The sequence below is a fragment of the Mustela erminea genome, chromosome 11 (genome assembly GCF_009829155.1).
Source record: "Mustela erminea isolate mMusErm1 chromosome 11, mMusErm1.Pri, whole genome shotgun sequence".
NCBI classification, from domain to species: domain Eukaryota; kingdom Metazoa; phylum Chordata; class Mammalia; order Carnivora; family Mustelidae; genus Mustela; species Mustela erminea.
In genome coordinates, this window is record NC_045624.1 from 44,224,552 (window position 1) to 44,243,106 (window position 18,555).

The 18,555-nt window shown below is 41.7% G+C and overlaps 1 protein-coding gene across 3 annotated transcripts in view; it reads left to right on the forward strand.

The window, feature by feature from the left end:
- PDE1C (phosphodiesterase 1C) overlaps positions 1–18,555 on the forward strand; it is a 582,509-nt gene that overhangs the window by 198,215 nt on the left and 365,739 nt on the right. For all 3 annotated transcript variants that reach the window (XM_032304733.1, XM_032304738.1, XM_032304734.1), the window contains one exon: positions 6,519–6,690. In XM_032304733.1, the coding sequence (XP_032160624.1) occupies positions 6,519–6,690 (172 nt within the window). The remainder of the gene's footprint in view (positions 1–6,518; positions 6,691–18,555) is intronic.

An 18,555-nucleotide genomic window follows, 5' to 3' on the forward strand; every position in this document is an offset into this window, starting at 1 on the left:
CACTCACAGGTCTTCTGAAGATTTGACAGCTAGGGTACAAGGGGTAGGAGGGAGGAGTTAGTATTATTTTATTATTAAAGGTACTAACACTATACATGAAGTGGTATGGTGGTATTTGGAAGTGGACTTGGATTAACTGTAAATGTATGTTGCGAATCTAGGGAGACCACCAAAAAATAAAAATAAAAATAAGAAAAGAACTATAACCATTATGCTAAGGAGAAAATGGAATCATGTAAGATGCTCAATTAAAATGACACAAGGCAGAAAAACCATGAAAGTAAAAAATAGGAACAACAACAAAAAAGAGCAACAGATAAAAAGCAGTAATGAAGATGGCAGATATTAATCCAATTATGTCAATACTCATTTGAATGTCAAGGGTGTGAATGCATGAGTTAAAAGACAGAGATTGTCAGAGTAGATCAGAAAATAAGAACCAACTATAATTGCCTATAAAAAACCCACTTTAAATATAAAAATATCTCCAAAGTCAAAGGAAACAAAAGCGAAAATGAGGCAGCCCACAGAATGGTAGAAGATATTCGCAAATGACACTACAAACAAAGGGCTGATATCCAAGATCTATAAAGAAGTCCTCAAACTCAACACCCAAAAAACAGAGAATCATGTCAAAAAATGGCCAGAAGACACGAACAGACACTACTCCAAAGAAGACATACAAATGGCTAACAGACACATGAAAAAATGTTCATCATCATTAGCCATCAGGGAAATTCAAATCAAAACCAGATTGAGATACCACCTTATACCAGTTAGAATGGCCAAAATTAACAGAACAGGAAACAATAAGTGTTGGCGAGGATGTGGAGAAAGGGGAACCCTCTTACAGTGTTGGTGGGAATGCAAGTTGGTACAGCTACTTTGGAAAACAGTGTGGAAAATCCTTAAGAAATTAAAAATAGAGCTGTGCTATGATCCTGGAATTGCATGACTGGGTATTTACCCCAAAGATGCAGATGTAGTGAAAAGAAGGGCCATATGTACCCTAATGTTCATAGCAGCAATGGCCGCAATCACCAAACTGTGGAAAGAGCCAAGATGCCCTTCAACAGATGAATGGATAAAGAAGGTATGGTTTGTATATACAGTGGAATATTACATAGCCATCAGAAAGGATGAATACCCAACTTTGCATCGACATGGATGGGACTGGAGGAGATTATGCTGAGTGAAATAAGTAAAGCAGAGAAAGTCAATTATCATATGGTTTCACTTGCTTGTTGAGCATAAGGAATAACATGGAGGACATTAAGAGAAAGAAAGGGAACATGAATTGGGGTAAATTGGAGGGGGAGATGAAGCATGAAAGACTGGACTCTGAGGAAAAAACTGAGGGTTTTGGAGGGTAGGAGGGTGAGCCTGGTAGTTGGTATTAAGGAGGGCATGTATTGCATGGAGCACTGAGTGTGATGCCTAAACAATCTTGGAACACTGAAAAAATAAAATAAAATTTAAAAATATAAAAACTCATATAGATTAAAAGTAAATTGGTGGAGAAGAATATGCAGTAGTAATAACTATATTAATTTCAAACAGAGCAGACTTCAAACAAGGAAAACTATCAGGGATAAAAGGGAATTGCTAAGGATAGAGGGGTTAATTCTCCAAGAAGACCTAACAGTTCTTAATGTGTATGTGCCTAACAACAGAGTGTCAAACTATGTGAGGCAAAAACTCATAGAATTGCATAAAGAAATAGGAGGTGAATTCACTATCATAGATGCAGACTTCAACACCCTTCTCTCAGAAATGGACAGATTCAACAGACAGAAAATCACCAAGAATGTAGTTGGACTCACCACACCATCAATTTGGTGGAACTGAAAATCTGTCTCTAAATCAGGGGCATTTATCTTCTTTTTTTTTTTTTTTTTTTTTAAAGATTTTATTTATTTATTTGACAGAGAGAGATCACAAGTAGGCAGAGAGGCAGGCAGAGAGAGAGGCAGAGAGAGAGGAAGGGAAGCAGGCCCCCTGCTGAGCAGAGAGCCCGATGTGGGTCTCGATCCCAGGACGCTGAGATCATGACCTGGGCCGAAGGCAGCGGCTTAACTCATTGAGCCACCCAGGCGCCCCTATCTTCTTTTTGTATTGAGTTATGGACCCCTTTGAAAATCTAATAACAAATCTGAAACCTCCCCTCACAAACAAACACAAAGATTTATTTATCAAAAAGTTGCTATAAATACAAATCAGGTCTTTTTACACTCTGAAGTTTTCATCACAGATCAATTTTAATAGGAATAGTTCTTCAGATGCTAGTTAGGAAAAAAAGGTGGAAATATTTTTTCTGACGTTATCATCATAAATCTTTAGAAGAACTTCCCTATCTCTGGGATTAAATAGTGAGAGGGAATATACCATAAACTTATATATAGCAGGGGGTATGGGATTCCTTATGTGCACATAGAGTGACCTGTATACTGAATATATACTAACTCTTGTATATATATATAGCACTCTTTATGTATATAGATGCTGTTTTAATGAATGAAATAAAATTTATTTAAAAAGAGAAAGAAGCCTGCACCATCAATCAGCTGGATATAATGAATATCTGTAGTCTGTTTCCTCCAACAACAGTGGGATACACCACATTCTGGGTCATAAAACAGATCTTAACAAAAATTAAAAAGAATATAAATCATGCAGTGTCTACTCTTAGACCACAGTGGAATTGAACCAGAGACCAAGAACAGTCTCCATTTGAGACTCCTAATGGAGAAAGAGCTTAGGTCCCATGACCCTTCTGATTCACTCACTGAGAAAATGGTGAAAAAGCTATTATGAATTTGTTAGTGCTTCTACATGAATTTGTAATTTATTAATCACATCTATATATACTTAAAAATTAGTCATAAATATGTGTAAGACTTTACTTCATCTACAGATAAGACGGATTCATGGACCCTTTCATATTACCATGCTATTCCTCAAAAATTCACTGCTTTGTAGCATGCCAGCCTCCTTTCTCAAACACAGATAGAGCCTTAGTTCTTTTTTGTCTAAAGAAGACTTTATAAATGACTAGCATTTTATTCAAGGTACTTTACAACTTGTCCAACCAGCCTTTGACCTTTTCTCTGGCCACTGTCCTCTCTCACTTTGCTCCAGCCTTTACAAGCTACTTTGTTATCCTCTGAGCCTTTGCACATACTTTTTGCACTGGGAATGTTCTGTTCTCTGTTTTTTCACCTACCGAAGATCTGTTTCTGCTTTAGATTCATATCATATGTGACGTTCTGTGTGTAGCTTTCCCCTGAGCCCTGAAGCAGAGTGGGTGAGCCCTACCCTGTCTCCTAGAGCACTTCATTTGCCCTTAGTTATGGCGCATTGTGATTGCTTATGGGTTCATCTTTCTATTTCTGTGGGCCGGAATGGGACCTGGCATATTGAGGGAATTAAATATGTCTATATTGAATGAATAAATAAAAGAATGAAGGGAAATGGGCAGGGAGTTTATTGTAAGGTCTTCATTTAGATCAAATTTAAGAAAACAGGCTGCCTCTGTTGTTCTTCCTACTAGAACCAGACCTTAGTTAACATAGAACAGACCTTTATTGACATAGAACCAGACCTTCATTAATAGGAACAGATCTTATTAGGATATCTGTTTAAGACTTTAGAAATGCTGCACTGCATTTCAGGACTTGGAGGCATCTGTTGCCTGGCACTAGTATGGTTTAATTTTCTCTTGATTAATACAAAGGCAGTTTGGATGTGGGATATCCCAAGGGGAGCAGTCATAGCCATGGTCCTTGACAGAGTTGTTTGCTGACCCATATGTGTCCTTAGTGAAGGTTCAGAGATCTTTGTGAGATACTCCCCTTTGGGTATAGAGTTCTTTTGACCTTAGTGACAAAGCTGTCTTTCAAGTGATTTCTTTTGTTGTAGGCTGCTGGTAGCTGGTTAGGGTCCTGTCTGCCCACCTATTACATGCGTATGCATTAACTGGGAGTGGTTGTTACCTCTCTGTGCACACCCCCTCAAACCCCATAAAGAGCCTTTATGTGAGTTAGAAAAAGGTTCTTCTCCCTTTGCACCAGTGAGGTAGAAAAAGCCAACCCCTTCTGGATGGACACAACTCCATGGGTGCATGTCTTGACAACCCATTGGTATCTTTATGCAAGGATAAAAGCTTTCTTTCCTTTGGGAAGAGGATAAGAAGCAGGAGCCAATGGTAATTGGATAATAGCAATAGTAGTACTCTCAGGCTCCACTTAAAATTTTTTTTTGTTTTTTTTTTGCTTATAGACTTCTTTACAATAGCTACTTTTATAGTATTTATTTGTATTTTTATAATAACTTTATTTTTATATTTATCTTTATATTTATATATTTTAAATATTTAATTTATATTAAATAAATAAAATTTATTTTTATTTTTTATAGATTTTATTTATTTATGAGAGAGAGAGAGAGAGAGCACAAACAGGCAGAGCAACAGGCAGAGGGAGAGGGAGAAGCAGACTTTCCGCTGAGCAGGGAGTCCAATGTGGGGCTCAATCCCACGCCCTTGGGATCATGACCTGAACTGACAGCAGACTCATTGAGTGAACCACCCAGGTGCCCCAAATAACTTTTTATTTTAGAACAGCTTTAGGTTTGCAGAAAATTTGCAAAGGTAGGATTGAGAGTTCCCAGATACCTCATTCCCATTTCCCCTATTACTTATCTCATATTAATAGGTAATTTGTCATAATTAATGAACTAATAATGATGAATTATTATTAACTAAAGTATCTACTTCATTCAGATTTCCTTATTTTTTTTTTTTTTTAAGATTTTATTTATTTATTTATTTGACAGAGATCACAAATAGGCAGAGAGGCAGGCAGAGAGAGGAGGAAGCAGGCTCCCTGCTGAGCAGGGAGCCCGATGCAGGACTTACTCCCAGGACCATGAGATCATGACCTGAGCTGAAGGCAGAGGCTTAACCTGCTGAGCCAGCCAGGCACCCCAGATTTCCTTAGTTTTTACCTAATGTCCTTTTACATTTCACGATCCCATCAGGACACCACATTTCATTTAGTCATCATGTCCTCTTGGACTCCTCTGGACCGTGATAGTTTCTCAAACTTTCATTGTTCTTTGATAACCTCAACAGTTTTGAGGAGTATTGGTCAGGTGTTCACAGAGAATGTCCTTCATTTGGGGTTTGTCTGATGTTTTCCCCTTGACTAGACTGGGTATTGGGATAGATTTTTATTATTTAGGTATGGTAGGGCCAACAGATTCAGAGATGACTGCCATTGAAAAGATAGTTTTGTGATACTTGCAGATCCCCAAAGAGGGGGTACATGTCTCACCATGGAGGCCATGCAGAGGGGCCCTGAGAAAAGTTATAAGGCAGAGCTGGGGTGGAGGAAACTGTGGGCAAGTGACTTTATTGTGGCTTCTGTAGGGAGTAATGGGCAAGGCAGGGTAAGCAGGCTTAGGACTGGCTAATTTGAATAATTTCAGTGGACTGTAGAGCATAGGAGCTGTCCCTAGTTGCTCTGGGGTGAGTGGGGCAAGTAAATGGTGGCTCAATGTGCAAAAGCTCAGTAAGGGAGCTTTTGGGAGTAAGGGAGTATTGTGGGGGTGGACTCTGGTTTGGTTGGTTTGTATTTGAACAGCAAGGTGACTCAGATGCATTATTGAGTTGTCCAGAGCAAGGCATGTCTGGGATATGCACATAGGACTGATGTTAAAACATCAGGTTGACAGAAGCTAGGAATATGCTTAATACACTGGGCCTATATGTTTTGGGAAGGAAGACCATAGAGGTGATGTTCCAGTCTCATCACATCCTAGCAAGGGTACATGATTTCGGTGTAACTTGTCCCTGTCAATGTTGCCCTTGATTGCCTGGCTGATTAGGCCCTATTTTGTGACACTATTACCACTTCATGTTTGCCTTTAATGTTCATCTCATATATTTGAAGTGTTTGTTGGGTAGAACATCAGTAAACATGCAGTATAATTTCCTTGGGTCTTGATCTTCTAGAAGACTTAAACTGCCTAGAGTGAGCTCTGGGTTTTAGAGGTGGGGCCCTGTTTGAAGTGGGTGTCTCTACAGAATGGAGTCTTGAAGCTTGGTCCTTGCACATGCTGAGTTTGTAAGGGACACTTGTGTCTGAACAGCCTTACTCTTCTCTAAAATAGTAATCTTTGTATACTTCCAATTGTTCAATAAATATATATGTAAATGTCTACAGCTCTACCATGAGTTGGAGTTGATCGCTCCTGAAATGAGACAAGATTGATATCCTTAATACTTAGCTATGGGTCAAAATATTCAGGATGTTAGCTTATTTTCTGCATTTAAATTTAAAACTTCCTGGTAGCTCCATAGGTTGCCTGACCAGTATCTTTTGGAGCCCTCAGATGATGGTGGAGATCATGAGAAATATATGTTTCCCTGCTTTGCTTTTGAAAATCCTGAGTTTAGCAAGGCAGGACATGTTGTTGGTTGGTAATTGACGGCACACCTTTCTCCCCTCATAACTCAGGGTCTAAGTCGCAGAACTGTCTGTGGAACTCCCTCATCGACGGGCTCACAGGGAATGCCAAGGAAAAGCCACGGCCAACGATTGTCCATGACCCCCGACCACCAGAAGAGATCCTAGCTGATGAATTGCCTCAGCTCGATAGCCCAGAAGCCTTGGTGAAGACATCCTTCAGGTTTGGTGGCTTGCAGTCAATTTGTTCCTTCTTATTTGCCGCAGAGTTATTTCAATCCAGTTGGGTGCGTCGTTAGCGTGGCCAGCAAATTACCTCATTTCTCTGCACTGAGTAAATTAGAATTGATGAAGGAGTGTTGGAATTAATGCTAGCTGGACTTCTGGCTGGATTTCCTGAATGTAGTGAAGATGCTATCAGTAGTTAAGTTGCTGTCGGTATTTAATTGGTATTGGCATTTAAATGCTGAGGCAAAGGATTTACTGATGTTGGCAATTTGAATTGGATTAATGAGTCTTTTGCTTCAAAGGAAGATGACGGATGGAGATAAGTGCACAGAGAAGCATATGTGGGAATGAATTCAGCGCCATGCGTTTACATTCTATGGCTGGGGGAGGGTTTCTAGTCATAAGACACGTCAGAGCTGCTGCTTCCTGAAATGATCTGCAGAGGCTGCTGACTCTGTTCTTGTTCATCTTTAACGTAGGGACCTCTTATATTTTCTTCCTACACTGGACTCTACTTCCTCATGACTCTGGCATTTACCTTTCCACCATGTCAAAGAAAAATCAATCTGAGTATGGGATGTGGTGGATAAAAGTAATTTCTTCCCCTGAATGGGTCTTTGAAGTTCACTTTTCAAATACACAGCAGGGCTGGTATTGGAAATTAAGGTTGATTTTTTTTTTTTTTTTGGCAGCCCGTCTTTCCTCCTTGTTACCCTAGTTTTATGTCTTTCACTTTTATTTCCATTATAGAAGGCTTTCATACTCTTCCCATGGCTAGCAGAACATAGAAACCTCACTTTTTCTCCTCCCATAAACAGCTCAGACAACTCTTGGCATCCATGAAAAATATACTCTCTCTGGCATCCAGGTGATGTGTGTAATCGCTCAGTAAAAGCCATTTCATTGTGCGAAGCTTCTTAGTGTAGACTGAATTATAGATGAGCTCTGAAAAGCAGGGATGAATAGGTATTCGGATTTCTTTATGTAATGTGACTGATGCAGTGGTGGGGCAAGAATTGCAAAGCAAATGCTTTTCTTTTTCTTACTAAAGGTTTGGTTACTGCATTGTGAGGTTTTACATAAAATAAAACCCACTCAGGTAGAGAGAAGTAACTTCCATGAACCTGTGACTCTTGGCACATGACTGTGTGGGAGAGGGAAGGGCGAAAGTCTTTCTTGGGCTGTGTATTCTCCTTTTGGAGTGTCTCTGGTAGAGTTCACCCCTTCACCTGGGGTCTTTTATAGCAGCTCCTTCCAGCCCAGAACAGGTTCATTGTCCTCTTCAATGAACAGCTAAAGAGGCATTCTCATGAAAAGAACATCTCATTTGCTTGCCAATTCTATTACCAGCATCTCTTCTCGTGGCCTTCAGTGCTCTTTAATAGAGAAAATATATTGATGGCCATGAACTTCATTTGATCTGCTGGTTGTGTTATGTATCAGTGTCTGGGTCCCAGAAAAAAGATTCAGTTATGTTAGTTAAGGTTGGGACTAAGACTTGGTGCAGTATGAAAAACGTGGCAGGTGTAAATATACCAAGCCTTCAGCAATTGAAGCTAGAAATCCGTTGGCATTTGTTATTCATTTATTTGCCTCCTTAATACAGCTGTGTGTTTTTCTGGCACCATCCTTTCTTCTGAAGAAGATAAGTGTTTTCCATGGCAATGTTAGAGGGTAAATATCCTCTATGTCATTTTCCTTAACTGTGGTGGTCACATCAGTTGTGGGATTTGTTGTACATAAATTGTCATAAGCAAAGTACTGACATGTGCTAACAGTTTATTTATCAAGAAATATATTAGATCAGAATCAATGTTACCCATGTAATAGTGCTGCTTGTTTTCTATGTGCTTCATGGATTGCAAAGAAATGAGTCGTCACTGGATTTTAAATAAGGCTGATAAAAATGTATCACTTATGTGTTCTCTCTTGCCTCCCCACTCCCCCATTTCACATTTCACTCGAGTGAAAAAAACACGAGACTTGCTGACTTCCTAATGCCAGTGACTCTGGGAAATTTAGGACGAATGGTTTGTTATACCTGCACATTTTTAAATTTCAAGAGTGCGTCAGTGATCAGTGCTCTTGGTCCCTGAGATAACTCCTTTTACTAAGCAGTACAGTCTTACCTCTACTGAGGTTGAAATGTTGGGCTCTTCTTTCTGACTCTGAAAAGTCAGAGCTGCTCAACCCCTGTAAGTGTGTGTGTGTGTGTGTGTGTGTGTGCGCATGCGTGTGTGTGTGCGCTGGTGCATATAAACACATTTATGCACACCTGTATACACAGTTAAGGCATCTGGGCATGTGATTGTTAATATCCCATCTTTTTCAATTATGGAGGGTCTTCTTTGCTGAAGAGGAGCCCATGGTTCTCATCAATTTGCATTGTCTGTCCTCATAGCTACTCTGTAAGATTGTTACCACTGAGCAACATAGTGGCAACTTTGCATACTCCCTTCTCTTTCTCCTTGTTTCCACTTGGGGAGTCATTAGGAATCCTGGGTCATGAAATAGGGTCATCAGCTTTTATTATCAAATAAGATCTAAACTGCAGTGACAGTAAGCCTAATGTGCCAGATTATCAGGAAGTCTAGTCTTTTCTTGGGGGTTTGTCTCCCTAACTGTATCCAGGGACTCCAGACTTTCTGACATTGGTTACGGACTCAGCGCTTAGCCTGCTCTGCCTCCTGTCACCAGCCTGGGCAATGGGGTCTCAAACTGAGGATGGACTTTTGGACCTCAGTGAAGTTCTAAGTCTGTGTCCAGTCCAGATCTCTTCTTTCTTGTGATGCCTCCTCCAGCTGGCTTCTGTAATCTTTTCCTGACACCTGATCTCAGCACCATCACAGTTTCTCAGACATATGCTAATGATGTTGATCCTTAGAAGGAGGGGGTCAGTTGTTTTATATCACTTTCCCTAGAAATCTTTTCTAGCTCTCTGCAAGTATGTGGAGAAAATTATATACAAGCCACTCCCGGGACAAAGGAATGCATACTTGTATTTATGTTTGTATAATATTTCCATTCAAGTAATTCCTTCTTGATCAAAGAGAGAGCCTGCCCTAAAGATAGATTCTATTCACTATTCCAAAGATAAGAAGTGTTTATAAATTTAAAAATGGTAGGTGTTTTTCAAAAAAGCTTCAAGAGTTTGTATGTTTCAGTGTCCCCCCCCAGGCTCCGTATTGCAACAACAATAATGGTAGACTTCTTATATTGCCAGGCATGACCCTAACAACCTAAAGATGATGCCCATTTTAGAAATGGAGAAATTGGCCCAGAAAAGTAGAGCCCATAGTTCTGATTGAATTCAAGCACAAGCTAATAAGGACAGTTGCTTGCTAATTGCCAGTCATCAATGAAGCAGAAGCAAGGCGTAGCTTGGGTAGGCTTTAGGTCTTACTTAGGCTTTAGTAGCCCCTGGAATCCCACCCCAAATAAATGTATCATCTATAAACTCACATAAAAGGCACGCCTGTGGGGGCGCCTGGCTGGCTCAGTCAGAAGAGCATGCAGCTCTTGACCCCATGTTGGTCGTACAGGTTACTTAAAAAATAAGTATATAAACTTCTTAAAAAAAAAAAAAAAGATTGTGATGCAAACGTGGCTTCAGGACACTCCTCTTCTAACCAAACAGCCACTGGCGGCCAACACTCTGTTTATGTCAGTTAGCAATAATGCAAGGGGGTGTAGCAGAAACTGAGAACTTGACACACAGATTTAAAATAACGATTTTAGAAAATGAGAGGCACCGCCTCAATCCCCCAAGGCTTGTAAGTCAACAGTTGAGGTGTGTGCAAATGCCATCTCAGTTCTGAATGCGTTCCCTGGCACGCTCCCTGCCAGTCCTCCTCTTTGCTGGGCAGCGGTGGGGAGGCAAAGGTCCCATGTCTCAGGGCAGACAGTTCAGCAGAGTCTTGAGAGGAAGACCAGTGCATGAAGGGAAGGGACTCCTCATTTCAGTCCAGGTTCAAATCCCAGCCAGTAACCCTGGCAGCTAACAGTTTTGTGTGGTCATACTATGGACTTTAGTCTTTAGTCCTCATGAAAGGGATATTCTAAGCTACCCAGGAAAATTCAACTCCTGAAAGTGGCTGTACTGGGCTTTATTTTTTCCTTTTTTAAAAATTTTATTTATTTGGGGGCACCTGGGTGACTCAGTGGGTTAAAGCCTCTGCCTTCAGCTCAGGTCATGATCCCAGGGTCCTGGGATTGAGTCCCGCATCAAGCTCTCTGCTCAGCGGGGAGCCTGCTTCCTCCTATCTCTCTGCCTGCCTCTCTGCCTTCTTGTAATCTCTGTCTGTCAAATAAATAAATAAAATCTTAAAAAAAAGATTATATATATTTATTTGACAGAGAGAAAGAGAGATCACAAGTAGGCAGAGCAGCAGGCAGAGAGAGAGGGGGAGGCAAGCTCCCTGCTGAGCAGAGAACCCAATGTGGGACTCGATCCCAGGACCCTGAGATCATGACCTGAGCTGAAGGCAGAGGCTTAACCCACTGAGCTAGCCAGGCACCCTGTACTGGGCATTAGTCTTGATTCGGTTACCAAAGTAAATTGCTTCATCTCTTTGAACCTCCATGGCTTAACTGTCATATCCGAGGGCAGACAAGGGCAGTGGGTCTCAAACATGGGCGTGCATCACAGTCACTTGGCGGGTTGTGAAAACATTGTTGAAGTCCCCCCACGTCTGGGTGGGGTCCTAGAATGTGCCTTTCTAACAAGGTAGTGCCTATGCTGCTGGTCCAGGGAACATGTTTAGAGAATCATTGGACCAGATGATACTGAATATTCCTTGGAACTCTGAAATATTTTGCTGTATTAGTTGGAGCAGGTCAGTGATCTCATCTGGCCTCAGTTTCTTCATCTTTGAAATAGGGATAAAGGTGTCCACTTCCCAGGATTGGTGGGAGGCTTTAAAGGAGGTAATATAAATGAAAGACAAGCATACGCACAGTATGTGGCATCTGGATACTAATCTCTTTCTATTCAGCTCTCACTGGAAACCTTCTATGCCTTTGAGCGTTATACACATGGAGTAAATAGGATCAGACTTGGGTTTTGTGGCTCCGGAGGCAGACATTATGGGCCCTGAGAGTTTGCTAAGCTTCTGGCATGAAGAATCTGCTTTTAAGACCTGAGACTTTGGAAAAGAAGAAGGTGGGAACTGTAACTTAAAAAGAAAAAAAATAGTGTCATTGTTCAGAAAGTAGACACTCCTGGGAATTATACACCCTGGTGCCTGTTTCCTTCTTCCTCATGACCTATCTCTTTGAGCTTGTTGTTCTGCTCAGGTTTTTCTTGAAAGAGATGAGAGAGAAAACTAAACCTAGAGCTTGAGGAAGAGAGACAAGCCCCACCAGTCTCATTAGTGACAGGACTCTGAGGGCCCAGAGAACAGGAAAGAGCTGGCTGCCGGCAGCCCTTTCTTTCCTCAGCCTCTAGTGTGCACAGTTGCAAAGGTGAGACCCAGTCCAAGTTGCACTGAGAGGCAAAGAAACCAGTGTTTATTGAACATCTGCTATGGCCGGGAACTGGACATTCATTTGCTCCTTTAATCTCTCCAAACAAGGGCAAGGTGAGTATCATAATCCCAGTTGTACAGGTCAGGAAACTGAGGTTCAGAGAGATGAAACAGTCTACCCAGAGTCACTCAGCAGGTGGCAGAGCCAGGAATTTCAGCCTGGTCCACCTGGCTCCAGAGCTATGACTTCTCTACTGCATCTCCTTGGCTTCTGGGTCTGTCATTGGTGAGTAAGACAGTGTGATCGGTTCTACTAATTTGGATGTGGTGATTGGGATACGTAGTTTGATGCTTCTCCTGTGAGACGACCCTGTTATTTTGTGCTAAATTCTTTCTCTAGTTCAGATTTATGTTTTTAAGCCACCCATGCTTTTGGATAGGACCCCTTTAAAGGCAGCGCTTCTCAAACTTTATGAATGAATTCCTTCAGGGATCCTGTTAAATGCAGATCCGGATTCAGTAGTCTGGGTTGCAGCCTGGGAATGTGTACTTCAAAGAATCTCTCAAGTGATGGGAGGCTCTGAGGACCACCCTCTGAATGGAAGGGCCTGGGCTTTGGACTGTCACAGATACCAGTTTGCAAATGCTCTTCTAACCCATGTGATCTGAGTCTCAGTTTCCTCATTTTACAAATGGAGACTGAAATAACAACACAGGCCTTGGGGACTGTTGCTGGGATTAAGAGGGCTAATGAATGTGATAGCCATTAATTCCTTCTCTCCCAGTTTTCAAAACCCTCCACACCTTGACCCCTCTTTACGTGCATGGGTTGTGCAACGAACCGCAGGCTGGGAACAGGAGCCCTGTGGGTGCTTTCTGTGCAAGGCTGTCCTGGTCTGACCTCCTTAGATGCTAGCAGAGATTCTGAGACTCCCATCCAGGGCATGGGCCATCTCGGTTACTTCCCTTGAGCCATGGGACTCCCAACATGGGTTGAGTTACCAAGTTTTGATAATTTTGCATTTGGAAGAATAGCATGCTTGGTCCCCAGAGAATCACTGAGGTTTTGATGAGCTTCTCTTCCTACTGAGAATGGACTTATTTGGGCTTTGGCAAAAGTGTTCCCGATTCTATACATAGCTTACTAAGAATATGTTGCGGAGAGTAGAACTGCATTGAGCCAACGCCCTCAGCTATGGATGAGATTAAGGCCTTGTCAGATCCCATTTAACGGATTGTGTTTTCCATGCAGAATTAAATCGTTGAACTCATCCTCATTTTGGATTTTGGCAGTCATTTTCCCACTAGGGGCTACTGCCAAGAAGCCAGTTTCTGACTTGATTACTTTCAGGAAATGTGCAATCTGGCTGATGATACGGCGTGGCGTGGGGTGGCGGCCCCTGCAGCTTCGGACCCAACCCTAGGATGAGTCATGGGTTAAAATTCCCAATTAGCTCATGGGAAGTCTGGTCACACATCTTTCTCTATCACCGTATGTTGGTCACCTGCTGGGACTTTCGGGGACACCTACTTCCCTGACTTAGTGCTGCCTCTCTGGAGTTGACATTTTCCCCTTCTGGTCTTTGCTAATCCTAATTGTAGAGTCTTCCTTAAGTTCGTTAAGGGGAAAAAAGAAAAGAATGACTTTAGAGGGCTTTTTTTTTTTTTTTTTTTTTTTTTTTAAATTCAGAGGAGTTTCTATTGCAAAGATGGTTTCCCATTAGGGAAATATTTAGGCTTCTTTTTGGTAAGTAAGTTTTTATGGACAGATTTTTTTAGTCTTGGAAATTAACAAAGCGTGGAACATGCAGACACTATTCCTCTTGTATTCTTCCTGGTCCTTTCATGGTATTTTGGGAAAGAGGGGCTCTATCTTTGTGGCAGCCATGCAAATGAACCTTTCACATCTCCAAGCACAAGGAGTGTACTTGGCCCAAGGCCCGAGCCTCTGTGTGAGAAAATTTGTTTTGGTGATGGCTGAGCCTGTGTTTCCCAAGGGTACTCTCAGCCAGTGACTGAGAGCATCAGAGATGCTAAGACTGGCCATTCCTGGGAGACATGGGACTTCTCTAATGGTGACTTTGGTTTGAGGACTCCATGATGGCCTTGCTGAACTTTCTTTGGAACTGTCCCATAGTCTAAGATATTTCCATTCAACCTTCCTTCCTTTTCTCCTTCACTGGGAGTCAGACCTGCATCCCAAGTCTGCCAGCCTCCCTGGCTTCTTCCCCATGTTCTCTTACAGATGGTCCCCTGATATATTTCTTGCAGGTCTAATCCTGTCTTGGTATCTGTTTCCCAGAAGACCTGGGCTAACGCGGTCCCTGTCTCACTGTGATCCTCTGCTGGCTTACGACTGTGGGCTCAGATCCGAGGCTTCTGGCCTCAAGATCCTGGGTCAGTCCCTCTATTTAATTTAACATTTTGTAGTTGATGTTGTGCCTTCCTCATGGGCTCTAGTGCTGGGGTAAATATGGGGCAGGCACAATTTTCTTTATTTCTTTAGTATCTTGTACTTTTATTGCCTACAAAAGACTTTGTGAAACATTTGGATTCACTAGAGAAACTATAATATAAAGAGAGGGGAGAATTTTAAACCATACCCAAAATACATCTGTTTCTGTTGTCCAAGACAAATGCTCAAAAATGTTGAACATCATGTAGATGATTTGTTTATGGACACACTCCGGTTTCCAGCCAGTGGACTTGCCTCCAGGGCTGAGTTTCCCCAGAGAGTGCATCCTTCTTCAGACCAGACACATTCTCACTGGACTACTGGAGAATCCAGACTTCCAAGCACAGAAATGGACTTCACCTGAGGTATCCTCAGCACCACAATGTATACCCCTCAGAATAACTCCTAGAAGCACATTGTACAAAGTGTAAGTGACTCATCCTTAAATAACCCTACAGGGAGTATGAGGCAGCTTCAGTACTGTCAAGTGGGGGGCGGGGGTTGGGACACTCTTGGAACCTCTATTTCCCTGCCAGTGTGATGTGTGGACCAACCTTCTGTGCTTCCTGATTAGCAACAGGAACTTCTGCCTTAGGCCACACAGAGACCTGAAGTGTGCAGGGAATCCTTGATGTTCTGTCTCAAATGACGGAAGGCCTCCCCACCCCCAACCCTCCTCTGGCAGTGCTTTGAGACCCATTGCTTTCTGGTTATGATTCTACTACACTTCTGATCAGTTGGTCCAGATTCCTGCCCTTGGCTACTTTGTCTCCATGACAGCCTTACTGGTCAACTCTCCAGTCTCAGTCCAAGGTTATTTCTGAGGTTTAGCCTTGGAGCTCATAGGAACATCTGGGGCCTGGCCAAACCACACAGAACCTAAGAGACAACTTGGGAAAGCTAAAACCTAGTCTCCTACTACCTAATGTTACTGGCCACTGAGTGTACGTGGACCTCTTTTGGTTTTGTGGGAGGATGTCTTTCTAGAGAGAGAAGAAGACATACAGCTCTCACCACTGCTTCTCTTCTGCTCTGGTTTCCCTTCTCCCTGTAATCCTCTGAGTCAGAAAAGCTGGACCTTGGCTTTCCACTTCTACTTTATATCCTCCTCCTCCCCAACACCAGGTCTTAGGCTTAGGCTTAGGCTTAATGGTAGATGAGGTAAAGAGACAGATTGGCCTACTGATATGGGACCCTACACTGGGAAATATCTCAAAAGCACCATATGTTATTTCTTATAAACTTTCTGTGATGAATGACTTTACTGTATTTTTTTTTTTGCAGTAAAATTAAAGTATCTGAGTAAAAATAAAGCAAAGCCCTTTAAAACTGTGTCCAGTGATAATGCAAATAGGATATCACTTGGCTGGTTGTTGGTCCCTCTCCTCTGCAGTGGGGGCTCTTGGTTATATTATTATATTATAATAACATGACCCTGCATTTTACTCTACAGAAATTTTTTTTTCCCTACTTACAGCATTAGGGCAGGTGTTTTGCCCTTTTAGCAGGGAAGGAGCAGTTTTCTTCTTAACAGAAACTTTTTAATACCAGATGCTATCTTCCCATTCAAGTGCTCACTCTACACTTACATCCTGTGCTGTGCAATGGAGCCACATGGGGCACCCCCCCGGTCCTCACATTGATTAATGAATATGATGGCACTTGGTGTAACCATGAAACAGGCCACCTTGGATCATGGTGTCCGTGAAAGAGAAGCAAAAGGAGCAGTGTGAGCCAAGGTTTGGAGGCAGGAAGATAGGCTGAAGGAACTGGATTTGTGTGTAAGGCATATGAGAGGGAGGCAGTATTGGAAAGATAAAGTAGGAACCAAGTATGGTAGGTTTACCGTGGGTGTAAGGTTCAGTTTTATTCCATAGGCACAGATCTTTGGAGCTCTTATAAAATCTTCAGGGAAACAGAAAGAAGATTGCATTATCCATTAAGTTACAGAACTAGGAATCACATTTCCATGCCTCAGTCCCCTACACACAGAGCATCAAAACAAAGGTTTCTGACCTTTAGCAGAGATGGAAAAATGGAGCTAGAGAGAACCATGGGGTCTAAACACTGAAGGTGCCTGGAGGATGTATATGGATAATTTGGGGAAGAAACCTGTGAAAATGTGTTTTTCCACATGGATTGGAACTGAGACAGTTTTTTTTTTTTATTACTTCTAAATGCAGTGGTAGCTAATGGTTATTGACTAGACAGCCCCATATCTATAACCTACCTGCTCCTCATTTATTGATTACTTAACAGAAGTGCAGCCAGAAGTGAATTTGCTATAATAAATTACCTCCAGACCCTGGGGGTCAGCTTAGTTGGGAAAGGATTGTTATTTGAACAAGAGCTGCAGACACACTTGTCTTCCTTTGGAACCTTTGGAAGGGGTGATAATTCTGGCTTTGGTGATATAGCTCAAGTAGTTGGAGGCAGGCACATTGCAAATTGCCCAAGAGTGTGACTTGGACACTGTCTGCAAAGTTAAAAACAGGAAGATATGAATCAAGTAACAGTCTTGGATTATGGGTTTGGATTATGGATTTGAAAATGGTCCAGATTTAGAATTAGAGAAGGGTATATGAAGGATATTTGAATTATATTTATTAAATTATGTGTTTCTCTAATACTTGGCTGATTATTCTGTCCTTGACTGTGACTAGTCATGTTAGGGTTGAGTTTCCATGGTGGTTAAGTTTACAAGGGTAGCAATGAACAAAAAACTATCATGTCTAGCTCTAAGCCAGTCCACGAATCCTAATATATAAGAAATGACTTGGCATTTGTATTTTTTAAAAAACCTATTTCAAAAGTTTTTAAACCTCCAGAAAATTTGCAGACTAATAAAATGAAGAACTGTCTAACCTCTCCCTAGAGTCACATTTGCTTACTTGCTATCAAATATCTATCCCATGTCATCTCGTCTTATATCCTAATCTATCTTTTTTTTCTGAATTTCTTGGCCTGAAGTTGGAGACTTCATGATCTGTCAGCTTCAACTTGAACTTCTGTGGAATGAGACCATTTTCTTGCATGGCCACAGTAGAATATTCAAACTCAGGCAGCTTAGCATTAATATAATACAATTATTACATAATACTATATTCAGCCCATATTCTAGTTTCACCAAATGTTCCCGTAATGTCTTTAATGGCAATCTTTCCTTCTGGCCCAGGGCCCATTCCTGAAGCCCACATTACACTGAGTTGTCACGTCTCATTGATCTCCTTTAATGTGAAACAGTTTCTTAGCCTTTCTTCGTCTTCCATAACGTTCACATTTTGAAGCAAACTGGTCATGTGTTTTGTTTTACGGAGTGTTGCTCTGTTAGGGATCGTATGATCATTGCCTCGGGGTTGGATTCAGGTTGTTCATGTTGATGGGAATACTATGTAAGTGGTGCTGTGTCCTCAGTGTGGCCTTAGTGGGGAGGATTGCTGATTGTCCGTATTACTGTTGATATTAATCTTGAGCATTTGGTTAAGGTTGTTTCCCCCAATTTTCCACTAGAAAGTTACCTTTCCCCCTGAGTAAGTAATGTTACCTGTGGGGAGATACTTTGAGACAATGCAGGTAGCCTCTTTGCTAACAAACATGGAGGCACTGGTTTTAGTACCATTTGATGATTCTTGCCTGAATGAATGGTTGTTTCTAACTCTGTCATCCCTTTTCCATCTATTAAATGACAGTTTGACTGTGGACAGGATATTTCCCTTCCCTTCCCTTTCTAGAGTATAGTATCACAACAGATTCTGGATTCTGGAACAGATTCTGGGTTCTGGATGAAAGAGTGAAACAGATTCTTCCATCCAGTGTTGTATAAGCCGTGTGTCTTCATTGCATCTGGAGCCCAGGGCTTTAATTACAAGAGAGGGGCTGCAAAGGCCAAGCAGAGGGATAGTATAAGTGGTCTTGCAGTCTCAAATGCATTAACTCTAAT